We start from the raw sequence: 23,792 nt of genomic DNA, 5'->3' as shown, positions 1-23,792 counted from the left end.
CTTGTTAGAGTAGCAAGTCTGCTTTAATTTTCACACTTACTTATCTTGTTGTTTTTAAGTCAGAGTCTGACAGAGCCCAGCCTAGCCTTGGTCTGATCTCTGCTTCCACCTCCAAGCGCTGGGATAACAAGCATGTTCAGCCGTGCCTGGTAACAGGCCTGCTCCAATCTGCTTGTGAGCAGTATGCTTTCTAGATTCTGCATTTATCAACCAGGCCCTCCCTTCCTACCAAGTTTCTACACTGTGCATTATTTTATTTTCCAAAATACTCTTTAAAAAACAAACCCAAGCTCAACATGTTTTCATGAATGTTTTGTGAGAATATAACTTCACCATTAATAAGTCACAGTAGGCAGAGTAAAAGTTCTTCGTCTTCTCGAGCAGAACGCTGGCAAATACTGCCTATGTCATTAAGCTAAATATATATATATATATATATAGCAGGAAGCAAATTGGCACTGACCTGAAAAGTCAAACTGCAGCAGATGTTGGGATCTGAAGGGAAATAAATGCAAGGTTAGAAAAGCCAGAAAAGCAAAGATGGCACAGACACCACCGAAAACTGCAGCAACAAAGCAAGAGGCCACTCGTGCAGCAACTGGTAGGAAACAGCAGCACTAGCGGGTTTCTAGAAGCGTCTACATATATGGAGAAAGACTCGGTGCTTGGATCCTAGAGTGGTTAAGGTTTTAAAATTTCAACATTCGGGTTTTAAATATAATACATAAGGAAAATTTAAGTCGGTTAAAAGGTTTTGACCTTTGTCTGGCTTTTCTGTAGTCTTTAAAGACAGACTACAGAAATTCTATGTTCTAGGCTTCCCAAGTTCTCTAAATGCTAACAGGACACACACAATGCCCTTGCTGTCATAGAGCTCCCTCCGTTAGAGGCACATTCACGCATGATGTGCCCACAGCTGGGATGCTGGAGGCACACGGCCGGCACTGTGACTGTTCAATGCATGAGTGCTTTATTCTGTTAACTACGTTGTAATTAAAACAAGTCACACATAGACAAGGACAAATGACCCTTCCAGAAGAGAAAATCTATCCTAAATACATTTGAAAACCATTGTAGAATAAAACCTTGCCATCCGTGAGCAAAGAGAAACTTCTATGTCTGTAAAGTCCGAGTCTAACAGTCAGAGGCAGTGGAAGTGGTGGAAACAGTGGCGGTGCCCTCAGAGAGAGCTGCTACCTGGGTAGAGTCAGGAAAGGGAAGTATAGCTAGACATGGCACAACTTTAATCCCAGTATTTGCATAGGGTTTTGGGGATCTTTCTGAATTCGAGGCCAGGCATATAGAGAAAATATCTCAAAAAACAAAACAAAAAAGAAAAAAAGGGGGGAGGGAGAGAAAGAAAAGAAGAAAAGAAGGGAAAGAAGGAGAAAAGTGGAGAAGAGAGAGAGAGAAACAGCAAAACAATCCTTCCTGACTAGTATGTAGTGACCATTAATTTAAAAGGAATCTGCTAAGCCAGCACAATGGCCCACTCCGGAGTCACCCTCTGACCTGCACGCGCATGCGCAAGCGTGCGACTCGGACACAATGACGAATAGACAAAAAGCAAAACAGAAGGGACTTCCTGTGAGCCTTGTGTCCCCTAGAGACCACTCAATGACAACCTGAGCTCTGAGTATGTCCAGAAAAGAAAAGCCAACTGTTACTAGTGACACTGGAGGACTGGACCCTCTGCTGTGTTAGCCCGGCAAGATGAAAGCATAACTTCAGTCCTGACAGCCCCATCTCCACAGCGTGCACATTTACAGTTAGGCTGTAATGGGTTCTATTCCATAGATTTAAGAAACAAACAACAGATAAAATATTACACTCTGTTCCATTACGTCTATGAAAAATTTGGCAAGTGGTTCAGCTTTCTGTGTCTTTGTGCCTTTTCCTGTCCTACAGAGCAAAGGCAGCGCACAGCTTCAGACCCTGTGCAGTTCCTTCACTCTTACTTCACTGCTGCATATTTCTGGAAAGCAGTTACTATTTTATTTAAAAGTCAGGCTCTTCAGAATACCCAGATTGATTCTTGCTGACTCCATGCAGCAGTGAGACAATCCTGAGTACACTCTAACAATCCCCGACAATCCTGAGTACACTGTCTAACAATCCCCGACAATCCTGAGTACACTCTAACAATCCCCGACAATCCTGAGTACACTCTAACAATCCCCGACAATCCTGAGTACACTGTCTAACAATCCCCGACAATCCTGAGTACACTCTAACAATCCCCGACAATCCTGAGTACACTCTAACAATCCCCGACAATCCTGAGTACACTCTAACAATCCCCGACAATCCTGAGTACACTCTAACAATCCCCGACAATCCTGAGTACACTGTCTAACAATCCCCAACAATCCTGAGTACACTGTCTAACAATCCCCGACAATCCTGAGTACACTGTCTAACAATCCCCGACAATCCTGAGTACACTGTCTAACAATCCCCGACAATCCTGAGTACACTGTCTAACAATCCCCGACAATCCTGAGTACACTCTAACAATCCCCGACAATCCTGAGTACACTCTAACAATCCCCGACAATCCTGAGTACACTGTCTAACAATCCCTGACAATCCTGAGTACACTGTCTAACAATCCCCGACAATCCTGAGTACACTGTCTAACAATCCCCAACAATCCTGAGTACACTGTCTAACAATCCCCGACAATCCTGAGTACACTGTCTAACAATCCCCAACAATCCTGAGTACACTGTCTAACAATCCCCGACAATCCTGAGTACACTCTAACAATCCCCGACAATCCTGAGTACACTCTAACAATCCCCGACAATCCTGAGTACACTGTCTAACAATCCCTGACAATCCTGAGTACACTGTCTAACAATCCCCGACAATCCTGAGTACACTGTCTAACAATCCCCAACAATCCTGAGTACACTGTCTAACAATCCCCGACAATCCTGAGTACACTGTCTAACAATCCCCAACAATCCTGAGTACACTGTCTAACAATCCCCACTCATCTGGCCAAGTAGAAGCCCTGATGCTGTGGATACATTTGAACAGGGTAGAAAGCAAATGTTAATAAAAACAGGGGCTTAAATAAAGAAATGTGGAAAAACAGTATCCATCAATGTTACATTTGTTTAAAGAGACCGGCTTAAAGTAAATCCTTGCACCGCTCTGTGAACAGACATGAAGAATTAACTAAATTGTGCTCTGAAGCCTAGGTGCTGCAGCTGCTCTTGCAAGCCATGGTACGCCAAGAATCCAAGAATCCGTTCAGCTGACGTGTCTGCAGAAAGCTGGGTTGCGTAACTGTCCATGTTTCAATTTCATGCCTCCAGATTGAGTTTTCCCCAATGTGTTATGAAGGATATAGAGTTCCTGTCTCTGAGTGAGATGCCAAGTAGGGCAGGATGGAGAGGTATAAGAGGGACAAAGGGAAAGCCATGAAGTAGAGAACAGCCTTTAAACTCTAATTGGGTGCCAAAGAGTCAGTGCAGCTCAGTCCACAGGAAGGCTAGTTTCTCTTCTGTTCTACACGCCTGGGAGTTAGTGATTGCTAATGGCAGGAGCTCCTCAAAAAAGATGTCCTGTAATTTGGGAGTTAAGGTTAAAGTGGCATAAACATAGTCTCAGCTTAAGCGACTTTCTCTACTGCTCAAAATCTCCTGGTAAACAAGCAAAAGCTAGAGCCTTGCAAAGGAGAGATGCTTCAAATTAAGACTTCTATCCCTGCTCATCCTGTATCACAACAATGCATCTCCAGTTTATATGAAAAGCCTGAGAGGAGTCAGTAGTACAATACAGGAGTGTGAAACTTGAATAAACTTTGATATTAATGGAAGGATTTGCAGCGTGAGCAAATATCTATATTACAATTAAAATTTGTTTTTATCTAGAAGCATGATACATTTTAACAGCCTAACCTATATATTTAAATACAAATAAAGGAAAAACCCTGGCTAAACCAGTTACTAGCAAGAGCGCAGAGCCATTACTTTCCCAGCACACAAACTCCGTAGGGCCCTTAGCTGCAGGCCAATGGCCTCAGATAAATGTAGGTGACCCGTTACTTTCTTACATTTTCTTACAACAGTTATCTGTTAATCAAATTTAGGCTAGTATCTCACTATAAATCTGTATGTGCTCATTTTGTCTTATTACAGTTAACATTTATTGTAGAAAATAAGACTGAACACAAAGTACTATGAAATTCATATTCTGCTTGTGACGGCTATAAAAATAGCTTTATATGGATTTAATTTTCTCATATTCAAATGAACTGCCCATCGGAAGAGAGGACCTAGGAGTTAGGAATGAGGTCACATGGGTCCTCTTAGTCTGTCACTTTGGAGCAAAAGCCTAGCTCCCTTCAGATTCCTTTTTCTAGGGTAGCTAGGTGACCACTGCCTGTGTTTCTGGCTTGAGAGGAAATCTGCAGGACAAATTAAACGGGTGTCACCCTAGTGTGGCTGGAGAACAGCTCCAGACTGATTCACAGAATGAGCCAGGGCTTTACCACGCGTGGGGTAATACCCAGTTCCAGTCTCAGCTCTGAGCATAAGTCAGTAAGTGTCCCCAGCACAGCTCCGCTTTCCCGACCACTCCTGCGCTCACTGCACCTGTTATAGGGCTCCTGACAATGTTTCCTACAATCCATTCTGTGTGAATTTGATCAGAGCCTGCCTCCAGGGAAACCATGAAAAGATAAACGAGTGTTTATTTCTCCTACTTGCATGGATAGCTCTGCACCATGTGATCTAGCTGGAGCTCAGTGGATAGAGTGGATAGAAGCTTCTCAAGTGTCCCAGCCACGAAACACCCACAACACACCCTGATAACATCTGGCACTGTCCAAATCGGAAAAGTATCTCTTAAAGAACTACACACCCCAGGCTTGCCTTGGAGTGATTCTAGTTTAAAAGTATAACTTGTTTATTCCCAATTACAAGTGGACTTAGGAAGGCACCTAATTACCCTGTTAGCAGGCAAATGATCTACCATCTTACAGCACATAAATGGGCTGTCTCTACCAGGTCAAAGTTTCTTTTGGGACTATCTGTCATAAAAACAATCTATTTGTATATTAACAACATTTTTCCTTTTAAAAAAGAAAAGAAAAACTAATGCTGGCCATGATGATGTAGACCTGTAACCCCCATATTTGAGAGGGTGGACTAGAAAGATTAAGAATTTGAAACCAAGTCACGGATGGTGACACACAACTTTAATCCCAGCTCTAGGGAGGCAGACGCAGGTGGGTCTCTGTGAGTTGGAAACTAGACTGATCTACAGAGTGAGTTCCAGTACAGCCAGGGCTCCAGAAAGGCTCTTGTCTCAAACAAACAAAACAAACAAAATTTCTGAAACAAGCCTAGACTACATAGAAAGATCTTCTCTCAAAAAATTTGTATTATAGCTGATGAACAATACATTATTGTTTCCCATGTACAAGCCCATCATCTTGATAAAGACTTTTTGTAATTTAAAGCCTAAATACAAAACTCAGTGGCCAGTACTGAGTCAAAGAAAACAGGTACTAAACTCCTGAGCTTCAATGTCTCCAACGATAAGAGACAGTGACAGCATCTGACACTAAATTGTCATCTTCATACTCAGGACAGACAGGTTCACGGCAGCATGAGAACTTCCAGAGTCTCTGTCATGTCTAGACAGACGTGACCAAAGTTATGCTGGTCTGTGGTCATGCTACAATTCCTCACCCAAGACCTGTTCTCACAGGCACCATCTCAGGCGCTGAGATTCTCAGCTACTATGAAGGTGCAGCTCCTCTCGAGACAGAACTGTCCATTTATATTGTAATATCAGTACAGATCTATGAAGTGACATCAGAGCAGCGGACGTCATGCCTCTCCTCCCACCAACTGCCAACACTGCAGTTACTTCATTATTCTTAGGTTTGACGAGTTGAGCCCGTGCGTCACGCACTGAGTGAGTATTACTATGACATGAATGTAAAGGAATTTAAAGAGCGAAATGGTAAGACTGTAAGTCCTGCATATGTCCCTTTAGATTCACGTACAATATAGCTCATCATCCAGCCAATATTTGAGCACCTACTCTGTGCGAGACACCTACACTGTGCTGTTTGCTTTGAGATCTATTGTTGAACCAAATAGAAAAAGATCCTAATTCCATGGGATTTACATTCTAGCAAAATATATAGATGTGCAATCATTAAAATAGATTTAAAACTATTAAGTGCTGTTTTTTTTAAGAAAAGGGGGGGCAGGTGTGAGGAGTTTGGGGACCTGGGAGGGAGAAATCTTCACCTGTACTGAGATTACCATGCAAGTAGAGAGAGGGTGAGCACGGGAGCCTTGTGAGCAAGACAGGCATGGCAGGAGAAGCCAGGCCATGGAGAATCTTGTAAGAACTTTAAGGTCATTAGATGTTTTTCCTTTTAAGATTACATATGATGCTTATTTTTTTAATGAAAAAAGAAAAACTAAGTGAATAAATCGTAGGCAAAAACTATCCCTCAGGGTGAAATGCTAACAGGGATTTCGATCAACCCCCCACTACTGCATCAGAACTAAGTTCTTATAAACGCTCTTTAAAGTTAACTGTGGGAAGGGACAAGAATGTTAATCCTGCAAGGCTGCCCTCGAGGACATTGAAAGCACGTAATTCTCCTGTAATGATCATCTAAGATCCATTCACAAAGCTTCTGTTAGCATTCTCCTATGAAAAGCACAGCCATGCTAATGTAAGCAAACCAAAAATAGAACTGGTAGCTGCTTATTGCTTTATACAAACTTAATCACCTTGGCAACCATGACGAGGAATTAAGACATTCTAGGACCTATATAACAGACTGTACAGTTTAAAAACAATGAAAGTGTAAGAGCGATTTAAACATCATATATCAACTCATCCAGCAGGTGAGAACACTGACAAATCCATGGGGCCATCAAGATGGCTCAGTAGCAAAGGTGCTTGCAGCCAAGGATGACAGGCTGAGTTCAGTGTGAGGAACCCACATGATGGAGGAACTAATGCCTCTGAGTTGTCCCTTGACCTCCTCACAGAGGTGGCCTGGGCTAGAGTGTTGGTTCAAATGAGAGAGAACTGGTCAGATCTAGACAGACTTTGAATGGCAAGGAACCAGAATTTCCTGGCTCTATCAAAGGTGTGATGTCCAAGGAGGAGATAAGGAACGCTCAAGCTTTGAGGCCTAACTCTCTGGAAGGGCAGAACTGCTATATCCTAAGGTGAGGACAGCTAGGGACAGAGCAAGCTTGGAGGAGTGAGACTGGGGCTTTGTAGCTATTCATATTGTGCCTGAAACAGCCAGCAGCCATGCAAAAGGAATTATCTAGGTAAGCATTTGGTGTACAGCTCTGGTGGGTTCAGTCAAGTGTCTGGACTAGAGATAGTGGAGTCCCTGCTATGCGTGTTGTTTGAACTCAGGAGACTCAATGAAATCCCAGTGGACGACTAACCAATAACTGTGCAGGGCAGACGGAAGCAGGACTTTAGGATTCCCGGGTTTGGGCCCAGGAGGAGAGGAAGAAGATAGGCCAGGCTGAGTAGAGGAGAGGAGAACACCATACCGGAGAAGACTGCAGGACAGAGAGGCATGGCTGCCATGTGAAATTGCCTGGAGATCGTGGACCACAGTGTGGCCCACAGGGTGGACAGCAGTGTGGCCTAGTTGAGCAGCCCTGAGTCCAGAGAATCAAAAGAACCAAAGAATAAGACGTAAACATGCTCATGTTAGGGGTAGAGTAAGGAGGAGCCTGGCTAAACACTTTGAAATGGAAAGAAGGGGAGTGAAGGGGAGTGTTAGGAAGGTCACCCCTGGATGTTACATAAGTGTAATGAAAAGTTTTGTAGAGAAAACAGCTCTCAAAGAGGACACTTCATGGAAACTAACGATTCACCTGATCGGATCCATGAGACTTGCATCCATATATTAAGGCTTAAAAGAAAGGTTACTAAAGTTTCTTTCTTTTTAAAAAGTCAACTCCAACTAGTCATGGTGGTACCTACCTGAATCCCTGTACTTGAGAGATGGAGGCATTAGGACCAGAAGTTCAAGGTCAACCTAAGCACATAAGATACCACACACACTACATTAAATGCAAAAAAATTAAAATTTCCAAGCCTGCTTTGAGAATAAGCTTACACATTCTCTTTCAAATTATGGACAGAGTCAGAGAGCATTTCATTATGCTTCTGAAGTTCGAAGAAAACCAGAGTAAAAAATCCATTCCCTAGTTAATCAAAGCTCCAGTTTCAACAGAATACTTCATGTTGAAGGCCCAGTGCCACAAAACCTTTTCTATTTCTCTAAGAAAAAATATCTTTCTCCTGTGACTCTGTAAGCCAACAGTTAAAATAGTTTACAGATTTACTGTAAGGAGATTAAGTAATATGTGAAATTAACTAACTGTAAACTTTATAACCAGACATACCCATTTCACTGAGTATTTTCATCTATAGTACCAAAGAGAATTTTGAAAAACTAAGGAAAGTTGGTCATAGTGACACATGCCTGTAACATATAGAGACAAAGAAGAAAAACGTTCACAAGAACAGCCCGAGCTACATAGTCTCAAAACACAGGGTGAAGGGGGTGGGGACACAGGCAAATGTTTCCTCCACTAAGAAACTGTAACACAGGCTGGTAAGGCTGATTCTTTCTCCACAGACCCATATTCCAAAGACTAATGCGATGTTTGTGGCGACACATGAAAGAATGAGGAGGGACTAACAGGTCGGGATTTCTGACTCTGAATGCCACAGACTCCGGGGCCTGTCCCTCGGCCTTGCCCATGCTTTTCCATTGTCAGCCCAGGTGCTTCCCACCATTCTAGCTTGTCCTCAACAGAGCTTCATAGAGCAAAATTCGTCTGAAATCCAGACATGTTCCCTGCCTCTCATCATGACTCCTTGGCTCACTTTCTGAACTGTGCGCAGGCACCCACTAAGGCGGCACGGTGCAGTTATTAGCTGACCCTCTAGGCCTACTAACTTTGTGAACCACTGTTAACTTTCACCAAAAAATTTTAACTGGAGAAAAATTGCAGATATCCAAAAATAGACTATAAGGTTTAAACAAAAACAAACAAAAAAACCCCACCCAGATCCACACATGTAGATCGTACATACACAAAAGAAAAACTAAAGCAAATGCCATTTTTGTTCATTATTGAACTGCATTTATTTTCCACCACAAAAAGTAAAGAAAAAAAAAAAAAAGGAAGAAGAGGAGGAGGAGGACAGAGAGAGCAACTTTGAGCACATTTTGCCAAGGGCAAATACCTTGATATTGCTTATTGGTGATTCAATATAAATAGGCTGAAGGTTGACATTGAAGAAAACAATATAAACTACTTGAGGACTTGAAATGCTAATTTCCCATAAAACTTTAAGGCTCTTCTCTAATTTAAACCTTCCCTGTGGTTTCTCAAATACTTCTCTGAAGAGAATTCTTGTTTTTCCAGAAGTATCTCACAAATATATACAATGTTTCTTTGTGTTAGTCACTGACGTTTTGTTAACTATTTAATTTCTGCATCCATCTGTTCAAAATTAATATTAACAAGGTCATTACACTTAATATATCCCTGAATAGGATCAGCAAGCTCCTTCTAGAAGTGACCTATCAGATCTTTTTTATTACATTAATTTACTGGGGGCAGAGAGGAAGGAGGTTCACAGTGAAGGTTAGAGGGTGAGCTTTAGGAGCTGGTTCTCTCCTCCCACATCAAACCCAGGATGTCAGGTTTGGCAGCAAGTATCTTTCTTCATTAGGACATCTTACCCATTTCAAATATCTTACCTTGATATAATTCACTCCAAGATTTTAGTCACCTTCTTAAAAAACTGCTTTTGTTTAGAACTTTACAGACGCTGGAGCATTAGGCTCTCTGATCGTCTGGTGGAGAAACTGTTGTTGGTTTGAAAGATCTCTCATTCCCAGAGTCTGGGGGCAGACTTCGATCACACATGTCTTGCTCATCTAGATAGATCTCCCTGTGTGACCTAATGGTATTTATTACAAACGGAGCCAAGGATGCATACTTACCAAGTGAACATAAGGCACAAAGTATCCAAAAAGTGCAAGTGGGATCCCAGCAGCCCACACTGCATAGGCTGGCTCCTTGAAGAGGGCAAAGTTGAAGATTTTTTTTTGAGGACTAAGCTTTCTCCTGGAGAAGAAGGAGCTTCTCCCACTCTCTTTCTCTTTGGTGCTGGGAACAAGAGGTCGGTAAGTAAAGCCCGCCAGAAAGAGAACAAACATGAAGATGCAGAGGACCCGCAGTGTGTCCGAGAGGCCCACACTGTTGATCAGATTCCCTAACAGCAAAGGCAGCAAGATTGTGAAGACGCTGCTGCCGGCCGTGACGATGCCATTGACTAGTCCGAGGCGCTTCTTGAAGTAGTGTCCCAAAATGACCAGTGATGGCTGGTAGGCGAAGGAGCAGCCGCAGGCAAATATGATTCCATAGGTGAGGTACAGAGGCTCGATGGAGCTGTATAAAGATGAAAGGGACAGAACAGAGCTTTAATCTTGTCTTAATGGTGCTGGGCAGAAGAAAACCTCAGAAAAGGGGGCTGGAGAGATGCTAGGCAGGTAAGAGCATCTGCTGCTCCCGCAGAGGACCTGGGCTCAGTTCCCAGCACCCGCATGGCCGTCATGATTGCCACAACTCCAATCTCAGTGGTACCAAAGACAGTCTGTCTGGTCTCTGTGGACACTAGCCATACACATGGTGCTCATTAAACACATACATAAAATAAAATAAAAATAAAATAAAAATCCTAAAAGGAGATCCTTTAGCAAAAACAGATCTTCTCAATGTTTTCTGAAGATTAAAAAAAATTGGGAAAAGGCTTAATAAAGCAAGAATACAGTAGTAAAATATTCCTGTCTCATCTGAATGTGTGAAAAACGACCATTAAGGCCTTCGGTGCTGTCCGTTTCCTGCCAAGGATCTCTGCTGACCATAAAGAGCACTGAGTAAGAACTATGCCCTGCTCAGCTCAGGAAAAAGGCTGCCAGGAGGGACAATAAAACCTTGCTCAACAATACGTTTAACTTACAATTTAACTGTGCAGACTCATTATTTCTACAGTACTTCCCAGGTGCTTACTAAGCGATATACTCGAAGAGAAGTCTGTGTCTGGTACTGTCGCCTCAGTGTTCTGTCAAGAACATGTGCCTGGAAGAGCAGCTGCACTTCCTCCCCCCACTGTCCCAGGGCCGTCAACCAACCTTCGCCCTATATTGCGTTGTTCCCAGCATTGTGCAAGATAACAAGAAATCACGTTCTGATTGCACTAAGACCAAATTAAGTGTGCTCAGCAGTGATTTCAGTCTGCAAGCTTTTGAAGTAACTTATTTTGTCCCAAAAGAATAATAAAGAACATGAAACTTTTTAAATTAAATCAGATAGCTGCACATCTCTTAGGACAGTGAAGGGGTGTGTGCTTTGAAACAATTTAGGTAAGAATTAAAAGGAAACAAGTTAAAAGTTGTCATCTTTTTTTTTTTTTTTTTTTTTGCAAAGTCAACTCAAAAGGCTACTTATCAGTAGTAAAACCAACTAAGAAAGATAATGCTGGTTAATAATTAAATTTTGGACAATGATGCTCACCTACCAGTATACTGAGGTAGTCACATGGACTCAGATCTGATCAAATTAAGGCGTGCTGGCAGTCCTCTGGAGGCCCTTCCCCTGTAGAGCTCACATCCAGCTCTACCCTTAAGAGTGACTTCTAGACCTTCCTATATTAATCTCGCTCTGATGACGATTGACCAAATCTCTACTCTTGACTCAGCAGACACAATAAACAGAAACTTGGTAGAAAAGTTTGTGGCTTCAAGTTACTCATGGTCTGCTTAAAGAAATATGTCTATCTCCATCCTCAGTAAGAACTGTACATAACAAATAATGCTTCATTTTAAAAAATATATCTTAGGGCTGGAGAGATGGCTCAGTGGTTAAGAGCACTGACTACTTTCCCCGAGGTCCTGAGTTCAATTCCCAGCAACTACATGGTGGCTCACAACCATTTGTAATGGGACCCAATGCCTTCTTCTGGTGTGTCTGAAGACAGCTACAGTGCATTATTTACATAAATAAATCTAATATACATATTTTAAATTATTTCTATTTTATTTATGTGTCTGGATGCTTTGCTTGCATGTACATCTGTCCTCCGTGTGTGCCTGGTACTTGTGGAGGCCAGAAGAGTGCACTGGATCCCCTGGGGTTGGAGTTGTGAGCCACTGTGTGGCTGCTGGAAGTTGAACCCAGGTCCTCTGCAAGAACAGCCAGTGTTGTCAGTCACTGAGGTATCTCATTCTGTTTGGGTGGAGGGGGAAGAAGTCTGTCTTGTTTTTTAACCAAAGACTCTCGCTGAATGGCAGAGATGAGCCTTGAGTTCACGATGCTTCATTCACATAAGCAGTTTTCCAAAATAATTCTCAGAAATTCAAAACAATTTTTTAAGAAAGTAAGATTTATTGTATATTTCTCTGCCTCCCTCAAAATATAAATAAGGAACAGTATTGATAATATCATTAACATAAACAGCAAGTGCTGCAGGTACTCCACAGTGTGGAGATGATGAAACAGAAGGCAGAGTTGAAGTCCATGCACTTGATGAGACTGGCCTTGTATCTTCCTGTGTACCTCTCTGTCACTGTTCTCACAGAACCTCTGTCACTCACGTCCTCGGGACAAACAGCTGCCTTCAATGGTTGGACATCTAACTACAGTGTAAGTCAGTAAGATTACACGGTTTTCTAACCATGCACACAGGACACTGGTGTGAGCAGTGTGCTGGAAAAGACTCCCTACAAGGCAGAAGTAAAATCACAGGAAGCAAACCTGTCACCTTAGCTGGGAACACCAGCTTTCTCTGTGACCCTCTATGATGTCTGACAGCCTTGACTAGCAGGTTAAACAAGGAAACTGGGTCATGTGAGGATGTTACATATATATTAAGGCCAATGTGGTCTCAAGAAATGCTTCACCTGGACTTTGAAATCTGGAGACAGAAGAAGGAGAGGTGCAAACTGGGCACAATATGGGGCTGGGGAGCAGGCTGAGGGCTGTGTCCCCTTGTCCTCTCTGAGCCCTATGAGTGGCACGCCACAGGTTCAGGACATCTGTACCTACAGAACCCCAGGTACTTCTTCTCTTTTTAAAAATTATTTATTCGACTTATGAGTACACTGTAGTCGTCTTCAGACACACCAGTAGAGAACACCAGATCCCGTTACAATGGTTGTGATCCAGGCTGTGGTTGCTGGGAATTGAACTCAGGACCTCTGGAAGAGCAGTCAGTGCTCTTAATAGCTGAGCCATCTCTCCAGTCCCACTTCTCTTTGTGAAAAAAAGTTTAGAAGCAGCCAGAAAGACTCTTTATACTACTAAGAAGTAAAATTTGAAGGGAAAAGTACAAAAGCTAGCTGCTTGTTAGACTGTAGGGAGTGACGTGAGAAGCTAAGGATGTGGCTGAATAAATATGAAAACCCTTAAAAAGCAGGGCCATTCTACAAACTAGATCCCTTCAGGACTACATCATGGTTTTCAACTAAGGAAACAGGAGGTAGACGGGGAAGAGAGACGGGATGAGCACCTCGCTGGCGGATGGTCTTCAGACTTTTCCTGCTACCAACCAGTGTGGCAGACTACGCCAGTGTTCTAAAAATGCTCAGAAAGAACTGAGGACAAGAGCTTGCACACCACAGTGTGTCCATTGACATTAGTGTCTCTGGAGGCCCGCATCTTTTCTTGTAATAGATGTAGTTTATGACATTAGGTTTTCAAGTATATTTAACTACTTCATTTTGGCATGATATTAAAATGTTTTAATATTTTTAAACATTCTTTTCTTAAACCACAGACAGGAATTCTCTATCTGGTTGGCGCTGACTTAAAAGACCTTATTTTCATCGACACAATAATTTTCCTATCATGCTTATTACTTTAAATATCACTTACTGAAGACTTTAGATCTAAGATGGCAGTGACTTTAAACTGAGGCTACATCTTTAGATAACTCACAGATAGAAATAGATTCCTCTACGGATTTATGTAAATAGGTTAAGACAAATGGAAACACATTTTTCTTGGCTCCAGCGAACACATATATCCTGACATCTAAATTGGCCCCTGTAGGCAAATGTATTTAAGTGTTTAGTCTCTGGCGTGCTGCTATGCATGACACTTCTGATCTATGGAATGTTAAGATTTCTAGGGGCTTCTCCTTAAGGTTCAAGAACAGTGTGAAGCAGTGGCCATGACTTACCTTACAAAAGAACTGGACATGAGTCCAATGAATCCCACGGCCGCACCCACAACAGCTGTTTTCCGGCAGCCAAACATGTCTGTGAAGACGCTCACTATGGGGCAGCAGAAGAAGATCATGCCCATGGACAGCGAGCCCACCCATGCTGGAGAAGAAGAGGGAAGACGGTTACAACGCTGGCAGGCAGAGGGAAGAGAGGCCACAGAACTCAGCAGCAAGCCCGGACGCCTGCTTAAGCACCTGGGCAGTAGTAATTCATACAGCAACTCTATTTCATTGACTTCTTGAAAAGTTAGTGCATTTAAATTCATTGAACACTCTTTTTGACTTTGTCTAATTGATATCTGTGGTTTTAAACAATGTATATTCTATGAAACAAAATTTATTAAATAAAAAATTTAAAAAGAAAGTTAGACAAGGTGGAACAAACCTATGGTCCCAGCACTCAGGAAGCCAAGACAAAAGAAAACTGAGTTTGAGTCTGCTTGGATGACACAGTAAGCTAGATCCACCACACACACACACACACACACACACACACACACACACACACACACACACACACACCACATGCAATACACTTAGTTTAGGAATTTATGCCAGGTAGGTCAAAATGCAAAGCCATGGCCACTGAGATCAGGCTAGTGGCTGTAACTCCTGTTTTAGGATGAGTGTAAGCCTGGTCTCACTCCGTAGCCTCCACTGGCCTAGAACTATTATGATCGTGTTGCCCTAACTGGCCTCAGACCCTCAGTTCTTCCGTCTCGACTCGCCCTCCAGATTCCTCGAAGTACAGATGTGAGCCACCACATCTGCCTGTGATAAAGATGACGAACATTCTGGAACAAGGAGATAAGGCGTGATCATCTGTGGAGCATCAGGACTTAGGGGTTTGGTTTGCTTTGGTTTTGTTTGGTTGTTTGGTTGGTTTTGTCCTAAAGAAATTGACGTATCAGAGAGTGCCAGTCGGTGAGCTTCCATAGTCTGCTGTGAAACACAATGTTCCATAACAAAGAGAAAAGGAAAGAAACTGATTTCTGCTTATACATAGTACTGTTTCTGACCTGGACAATGTCTTCAGGATATTTATTTTAGCATTATTTATAAAATTACCATGTTTTATGTTCTTCTGTATAAGTATGTTATCTTCTACAACTTAAAAAAAGCTATTAGGAATCAAAAATCATAGCTCCTGATTCTATAAAAATAAAAACAAAAGCAGAAAGCATAGAATATTAATAATCATAGTAGTATGTCAAAGAACCAAACAGTCTGCCTTCAAACCTGCATAATAACTAAGCTAATAGGGCCATATACATGCGGGTGTACAACACCACCGATGACAGAGCTGTCACTGCCCTTCTGGGTTGGTTTAAGTATCTTGGAAATGGATTAGTCACATACCTTCTCAGAACTACTGAGGGTTGGGACAAGTGTCCATGAACCTTGGTCCTGAGCACCACATATTCTAATGTTTGCCCTGACAAAGGTAGAATAATAAGGCAATGTCTAATGTCTAAATGAGGACACCCAAACCCATAACTTCATTATATTTTTGCTTTCTTACAATTTAAGTTACTCCTTTTTAGTTTTGGGCCTTTTGTTTGTTTCTGTTTTTCCAGATAGTGTTTCTCTGTGTAACCTTGGCTGCCCTGGAACTTATTCTGTAGACCAGCCTGGCCTCGAACTCAGAAATCTACCTCCCTCTGCCTCTCAAGTGCTCGGAGTATAGGTGTGCACCACAACCACCTGGCTAAGTTCTTAAATTATGTGATACACTTAAATAGCCATCTTCTAATTCCTTTCCTGTATCAGAAAGAAGACTTATCTTAAAACCCTTTTGGGTGTTGGGACCAAACTCTGTCCCCACAAGAGCACAGATGATCTTAACCACAGAGCCTCTCCAGCCTGTTGCTTTCCTTTGCTGCCACAGCATCAGCGTCTCCGGAGGATACAGCACAGACCCAAACTAACTAAACAGGCGGCCACAGGATGCTCTGCCAGACTGTCAGGGAAAGCTGATCCACCCAAACTGAGCCCAAACCAAAAACAACATCTGTCTGCGGAGAACCATCCTAGAGCAAACACTAGCAGAGGCTCTGGGGGAAGGAAAGTAGCAAACTGGGAAGAAGGTATTGGTATTGTCTGCAGAGGCTGAGGCTGAACCTGAAGAGACTGAAAACTCAGTCTGCAGATGACATGGGAGACTGAGCCGTGTGAAGAATTTGGATTGATTTTATGTACTTCTTGGGACAGCTTCTCAACGCTATTTTACTAAGTAGTTTGTGAGTGCTAATTTTTAGGACCCTACTAACTAGATTACTTACACACACAGAGTCGTGCTCTTTTGGAAATTTCCATCATCCAATAGTAAAACAGATGTTGGAAGATGTATATAAAGCTGAGTCAGCATCCCATACATTCGCTTTAAGTTGTTGGTTTTGTGACTATTTTTACAGTATACAGTTAAATTTTCCAGTTTTTCTAGAGCAAATATTTGTGGTTTTATGTGATTTTAATGAAACATGGATAACCATGGCTGCCTACTAATTACTTGTGATTTAGAATAAAAGGGTTTTGCTAGGCATGGTGGCTCACTTGAGTGAGTGAAATAAGAAGAGGACTGCTGCGAGTTTCCATTCAAAAAATCTTAGTAATTAATCCTTAAAATACAGTTTATTGGGATAAATGTGATGGTACTCACCTTTGATTCTAACACTCAGGAGGCTGAAGCAGGAGGATCTCTATGGGTTTGATGTATATATTGACTTCTAGGACAGTCAGGATTACAAAGTGAAACAATGTCTCAAAAATAAATAAATACAACCAACAACAACAAGAGGAGCCCTTATACTATTAAAGCCCAGCAGACTAAAACACTAGCATTCATTCTTAGATAAGGGCACTTTTACAATCAAGACACTAACATCCAATGGTAAACCACATCATGAAATCTAAGAGCATATGTTACATGCAATGTTCATGAGTCAGAGTTCTCTGCCCAAGAAAACAAAATAAAGACAGCACTGCCACAACAAAACCCTTGCCAAAGCCTTTGATGGCTGTGGATGTTGGTAAAGTTACACATGGTTTTATCTTTTCTAAAACATATATCATCTTTCACAAGAAAAAAAGTCTTGAAAATTAGAAATCACAACTTCCCACTGATTCTGTAAGCAGTCAAAAGAAAGCCAAAAACTTAAAGTATTAAGTAGTCATAAGAGTCATTAATCATAATTTCGTGTTAAAAATAAGTGATCTCACAGGGCATTAAGTCTATGCCAAACATGAAAACGTATAGGCTTGCAACTGTTTTAAGTAGCTCCAACAGAATGATACAGTCACATAGTTTCTTGTCACTGGATGAGCACTTTAGCAGATTCATGTGGTCCTTCTTATTCATGGTAATAACAGAAAGCCTGTAGCCCCTCCAGCTAACGAGCCAACCTTCATTAAGTAACTGAATATTCTCTAAGCCCTAGGGATGATCGATAGGAAAGACTTGGAATCTGCTGTTCCCCATCCCTAACTGGTCCTTCTCTCTAAGGTGGGTGTGGGAGAAATGAGGCCGGGGAAGAAAGCGAGGACATTACACACTCGCAACACTGCCAACAGAGATGATGATGATCGGAGCTGACTTTTTCTCAGATGCATTTCTGTGAGTCATTTGGCTGTAGCTCTACTGACAGCTTTTGGCTGTCATTCACAAGACTGTTTGGGCCACCCCGCCCCTCTGGGCAGCCTATGTTGGCAGGAGTCCCAACAGCTGTGGGGCTACCTCTCACCTACTCAGCCTCCTCCATAAATAGGAAGCACAGAAGCACTCACAAATCTTGGAATCCCAACCCAGCTACCTCCTGCACAGCTCTCGCCGCGGGAGCTGCTGGACAGCAATGGCTCTTTCCTTGCTGGATATTTTAATGCATTCACTTTAATGAATGTGGGCATCTTACCTGAGTATGCTTGTGCGTTCAGTGCTAGGGGAAGCCAGAAGAGGGATGCCCCAGCACTGGAGGTACAGACAGTGGTGAACTGCCTTGTGGAGGTTGGGAATCAAACTCATGACCTCTGGAAGAGCAGCCCAGGTTCTTGACCATGGAGCCATCTCTCCAGCCCCTCCATGTTGGGGTTTCTGGGAGGTGCCTCAGGCCTAAGTGGTCCCCAATGGACGGAGATGCTCTAGAGACCCTCTGCTAGATCTCGGGTGTGAAAGCATGTGCTCTCAAGTGTCTTCCATGCACAGGAGGAAGAGACCACAGCAGATTTCTGAAGAGACCTCACCAATGTTCTTTCTAACAAGACTCCTTCTGGGAGCTTTAGAGTTTCCAGTACTATTTTAAAGCATCACACAAACCCCTGAGCACCTATCAAATGCAAGAGTCACTTCTGAGTTCATGCTTCTGTGCCTTAGTGCCTCTGCTGAAATTTCATTAGAACATTCTGTTAAAATAGTAATTAACAATTACAGTTAGGGTGATCTAATCACATTTAGGAACAATTATATTTTTGAATAAGTAATTATTTGCTACTGGAAATTCATCAGATGTCTATTTTCTGTAAAGTTTCAACATATTAACTAAAGAATTCAACACTGGAACTCAGGATGCACCAGGCCCTGGATGTGTCCCAAGACCTGCACCAACCAGGTGGTGATATGCTCCTGTAATTGTAGCTCTCAGTGGAATAGAGATCCTGAGTCATTGTGTCAAGATCATCCTCAGATATACGGTTCAAATCCCACCTGAGCAACAAAAGGCTCTCATCCCAATAAAGACAAAGGAACTCTAGGGCCAGGGGCTGGAGGAGGTGTGTGGAATGAGCAGCAGTGCACACGTGTGTGTGGAATGAGCAGCAGTGCACACGTGTATGTGGAATGAGCAGCAGTGCACACGTAGTCTTTGGGAAATTTTCTCACTACTAACCTAGATCTACAGTTCAGCCTTCTACAAACCTCATTTATTAAGATTTATCCCCTACGAGTAATAAATGGTTTAACCTTATTACTGTCTAAGTAGCAGGGAAGCTCCTCAGCTGCTTCCGTGAGATGGTGCCAAGTCATACTTAGGTTCCCATTACAGGACACCAACCTCTCCCTATGCCCAGTGCAGTTCAACAACAGAACAGCCATCCCACGGCTGAAACCCACTGGACAGCGCCATCACAGATTTCATGGAGATGGAGAGGTTCGTACCACGTGCCACTCCTGGGCTCAAGTCTCTTCCTCAGTCACCAACTATTTTATTTATCTCACCTCTTTTAAAAAATGGCCACTAAAAACAATAATATTTAAAGATGACTTTTAAGGAACTGAGTAGATGGCTCGGCAGTTAAAAGCACTTCCTGCTCTTGCCAAGAGCCTAAATTTCAGTTCCCAGCAACCGCATTGGGCAGCTCACAAACATCTGTAATTCCATTTCCAGGGCATCCAATGTAACAATTACACACATGTGTAACAATCCCGGCACACAATAAATACCTTTCTTTTTGAGCCCGACCAAGGCCACGAGCGCAAGCAGGTCCTGCCTCCCTGACCCCTCAGAGAGGGGCCGAGTGTGCTCTAGGTGCTGCTGCTTTCACCGACAGGCATGAGAGCAGCTCCTGTGTGCCTGAAGGAGGTATCGTTACCTCCACCACCAGGACACGGGCCACCCACTCAGCACTCAGCACTTCCACAAGCGAAGGAGCAGTGGGCGACCCACCTGCAGCCAGACCCTGCTCCCGCTTCTACCACACATTTGCTTTACACTAACCACAGGGCTAGGACTGACGCAGGGCTGTCTCCACCTGAACATCATATTCCACATCTTATTTCTGATTGTTTTGTGTTGCTTCTGATGGCTGAAAACCACATCAAATCCCTGTGGAAAGAGATAACATAGATCACACACACACACACACACACACACACACAATTATGTAAAATTTTTACTGTTATTATAAAACAATGAAAATATTCTTCAAAACAGGAAATAACTAATTGTTCTTTACCTGAGCATTGTTTCTTCAGAAGACTCTAAGAGTTTTTTCTTTTCTTTTAATTAAATTTTTATTATATATTCTCTGTATTTACATTTCAAATGTTATCTCCTGTTCCCCCTCCCCCTCTACTTGCTTTCATGAAGTGCTCCCTCTCCTAACCACCCTCTCCCACCTCAGTGCCTTGGCATTCCCCTACACTGGGAAAATGCACCTTCACTGGACCAAAGGCTTCTTTTCCCATTGATGCCAGACAATGCTATCCTCTGCTACATATGCAGCTGAAGCCATGGGTCTCTCCATGTGTGCTCAGTGTTTTAGTCTCTGGGAGCTCTGGGGCATTTGGTTGTTGATAATGTTGTTCGTCCCATGGGGTTGCAAATCCTTTCAGCTCCTTCAGTCCTTTCTGTAGCTCTTTCATCAGGGTCCTCAGTCCTATGGTTATCTGCAAGCATTCTTAACTGTATCTGTATGACTCTGGCAGAGCCGCTGAGGAGGCATCCAAACTCGGCTCATTTGAGTAAGCACTTCTTGGCATCAGCAATAGTGCTTAGGTTTGGTGGCTGCATATGGGGTGGATTCCCTGGTGAGGCAGCCTCTGAGTGATCTTTCTTCCTGTGGTAACGGTAGGAACCACTGCCGTGAGTGTCTACATCAAGAATGAAAGCCATGACTAACAACAAACGGGACTAAAAAGATACTCAGAGCACACACATCTCTGTCTTTGTAAAGAGGATGGAAACCAACGTTTAGTGAGCTCCTGCCACATGGCAGACATCGTGTGAGCTCTGAAGTGGAAACCTAAGGGTTCTTTGGAAGGTCAGTTGTGTTGGGTGCTGTTTTGCTGGGGCAGATACGTAAAGAGACACTTTCCCGAAGTGAACGTGGGTGAAAGACTAAGGCAGACTCGTGAAGGAGTGTCTCACTGAAACAGGCACAAGAGACTGGATGTTCTGTTAAGGCAAACACCTGAAAGAACACATGATGAAGTGTTCTTTGGTGACAACACACATGTTGGCCAGCCTTACATTTTGTAGTTGAGTTCCATTTGTCACTTCACAGACTGGGCTGATTGGATGCACGTGCTGAGGTAAGGTATGTGCTGAGCCAAGACACATCATGGAGGACCTGAGGGTATAGGACTGGATGGAGTGACAGGGACAGAGCTTGGCTTGCTGGTACAGCTGTGCAATGCTGGTAGGTCTCACATCTTCTCTGATCTTTGCTTCCCTGAGAGAGGTAGAGCTGAGAACTTCTCCTGATGTTTCTGTTAGTCCCTCCTGCTGACTTGAGTCGAGGTTGAGACCTGCTGTCTCTGCTAGGTCATGTCACCACTGTTGCTAACTGGAGTCTACGAAACTGGACTGCTGGTGTATCCATGAAGTGTTTGTGAGTGGGTCGAGCTGCTAACCCATAAACGAAACTGCCGATCTCCAGACAACACAGATGGGAGTTGCTCCAAAGAACCTTTCTAAACAGTTCCACTTTCCCCATATCCTTTCTTTCTTACTACCTCTGGTGATGGTGGGCTACAAGGGAGGGTAAAGCATTTAAGAACCATCATTAAAAATAAGGTTTGAGGGAAATGCAAATCAAAACAACCCTGAGATTCCACCTCACACCAGTCAGAATGGCTAAGATCAAAAACTCAGATGACAGCAGATGTTGGCGAGGATGCGGAGAAAGAGGAACATTCCTCCATCGTTGGCGGGGTTGTAAGCTGTTACAGCCACTCTGGAAATCAGTCTGGCGATTCCTCAGAAAATTGGACATAGTCCTACCTGAAGACCCAGTTATTCCACTTCTGGGCATATACCCCAGAGATGCTCCAACATACAATAAGGACACATGTGTCACCATGTTCATAGCAGCCTTATTTATAATAGCCAGAAGCTAGGAAGAACCCAGATGTCCTTCAGTAGATGAATGGATACAGAAATTGTGGTACATTTACACAATGGAGTACTACTCAGCTATCAAAAACAATGACTATGAAATTCCTAGGCAAATGGTTGTATCTAGAAAATATCATCCTGAGTGAGATAACCCAGTCACAAAAGAACAGACATAATATGCAGTCACTGATAATTGGATACTAGCCCAGAAAGCCCTGAATACCCAAGAAACAACTCACAGATCATATGAAGCTCAAAAAAATGAAAGGCCAAAAAGTAGAAGTCTCAGTCCATAGGGAAAACAACAACAACAACAAGTGTGTAGCTCCCACTCAGAGTGGAGTACACCTAGACCTTAAATCATTGGTAACTCAAGAGCTAAGAAGACAGCTTTCTTATTTAAAAATTTTTGGTATTTAAAAATCATTATGTCTAATCTATACACACCAAGAAAACTTTGACTGTTTCCATGTTACATTTTGTTTTACATGTACTTTATGCTCATTGTAACTAGTAAGATTTCAATGCATACTATCAAACCTTTAAAAAAAATCAAGTACTGACAAAAATATATTCATACAGTCTTAGGCCAAAATGCTTTTTAAAATCTGTACACGTATCTCTCTCTCTTTTTAAAATAAAGTTGTAAGGAAAAAAAATACGGTTTGAAATAATTAAAGTTACCAAGCACTCCACTCTATCTTCAACAGCCACAGGTGAGACGCCACTGCTTAGAGATTAAGCGCTTTGCCTAAGCACGCTCGACACTGTAAGTAAAAGCCACTAGATTTACCAGAGACTGCCTGGCCCAGAGCCCAGCTCTGCGCATTCCATCACTCCTTATAAACAGCCTGCTGCTTTTATAACTTCTAGTCGGCACACCTAAGCTGACAGCTATAAAGAAGTATAAATAAATACACACATAATCCTCTTAATATAGTTCTTTAATCTTTGAAATTACAACAGGATTGATGGCTGAGAGTGGGAAAGTGGTTAACAAGGGACGTTTCGAACTGACTTTTTACGTAAAAACATTCTCTGAAACAGTGAAGAAATACTCCATTGTTCTTCACGTAAATGTCAATTTCTTCATATAGCTTTAAGAAGCTAAGGCATATTTTAAATTCTCAAACATCAAGAAAAACAGCTTCTGGGTCAGCAAGATGGCTCAGTGGATAAAGGGGGCCTGCTGCCAAGTCTGACAACCTGACCTCAGTCCCTGAGTCCCATGTCACGGAAGCAATGGACCAACTCCGGCAAACTGTCTTCTGACCTCCACACGCACACCAGAACTGAGCACACATAAGCACAAAATATTAAGCAAATGAATATGTAAGTAATTTTTAGAAAGAAAAATTATTTTCTTTTAAAGGCGATGACTTTAGTAATTCTTTCAACTAGCTACATAGGCCCCAACAAAGCTGCTTCCAGCACCCTTCTGTGAAGGATTACATCAGAACCAGCATAGTCCAAGAACATTCTAGTAAACTCCCTCAGTGTTCTCCTTCGTCCAACACTTACATCAGTGCCCCACCCACAGGGTGAGAGGGCCTCACGACATGTCACTCCGAGTCTAAGTTTGTCAAATGCTACAGCACCTCGAATGGATCCAGTGTTTTGCATGCTCACCCCTCTTCCCCT

The 23,792-nt window shown here is 42.7% G+C and overlaps 1 protein-coding gene across 1 annotated transcript in view; it reads right to left on the bottom strand.

Moving 5' to 3' along the window:
- Positions 1 to 23,792, bottom strand: part of SLC16A10 (solute carrier family 16 member 10) — a 97,968-nt gene that overhangs the window by 23,361 nt on the left and 50,815 nt on the right. Inside the window, exons 2-3 of the mRNA XM_080937982.1 lie at positions 14,281 to 14,425; positions 10,043 to 10,490 (exon numbers count right to left, since the gene is read on the bottom strand). Coding sequence (XP_080794108.1) covers positions 10,043 to 10,490; positions 14,281 to 14,425 — 593 coding nt within the window. The remainder of the gene's footprint in view (positions 1 to 10,042; positions 10,491 to 14,280; positions 14,426 to 23,792) is intronic.

This window comes from Micromys minutus, assembly GCF_963924665.1.
Source record: "Micromys minutus genome assembly, chromosome: 25".
Classification (NCBI taxonomy): Eukaryota; Metazoa; Chordata; class Mammalia; order Rodentia; family Muridae; genus Micromys; species Micromys minutus.
This window is presented reverse-complemented; position numbering and strand designations above follow the sequence as displayed.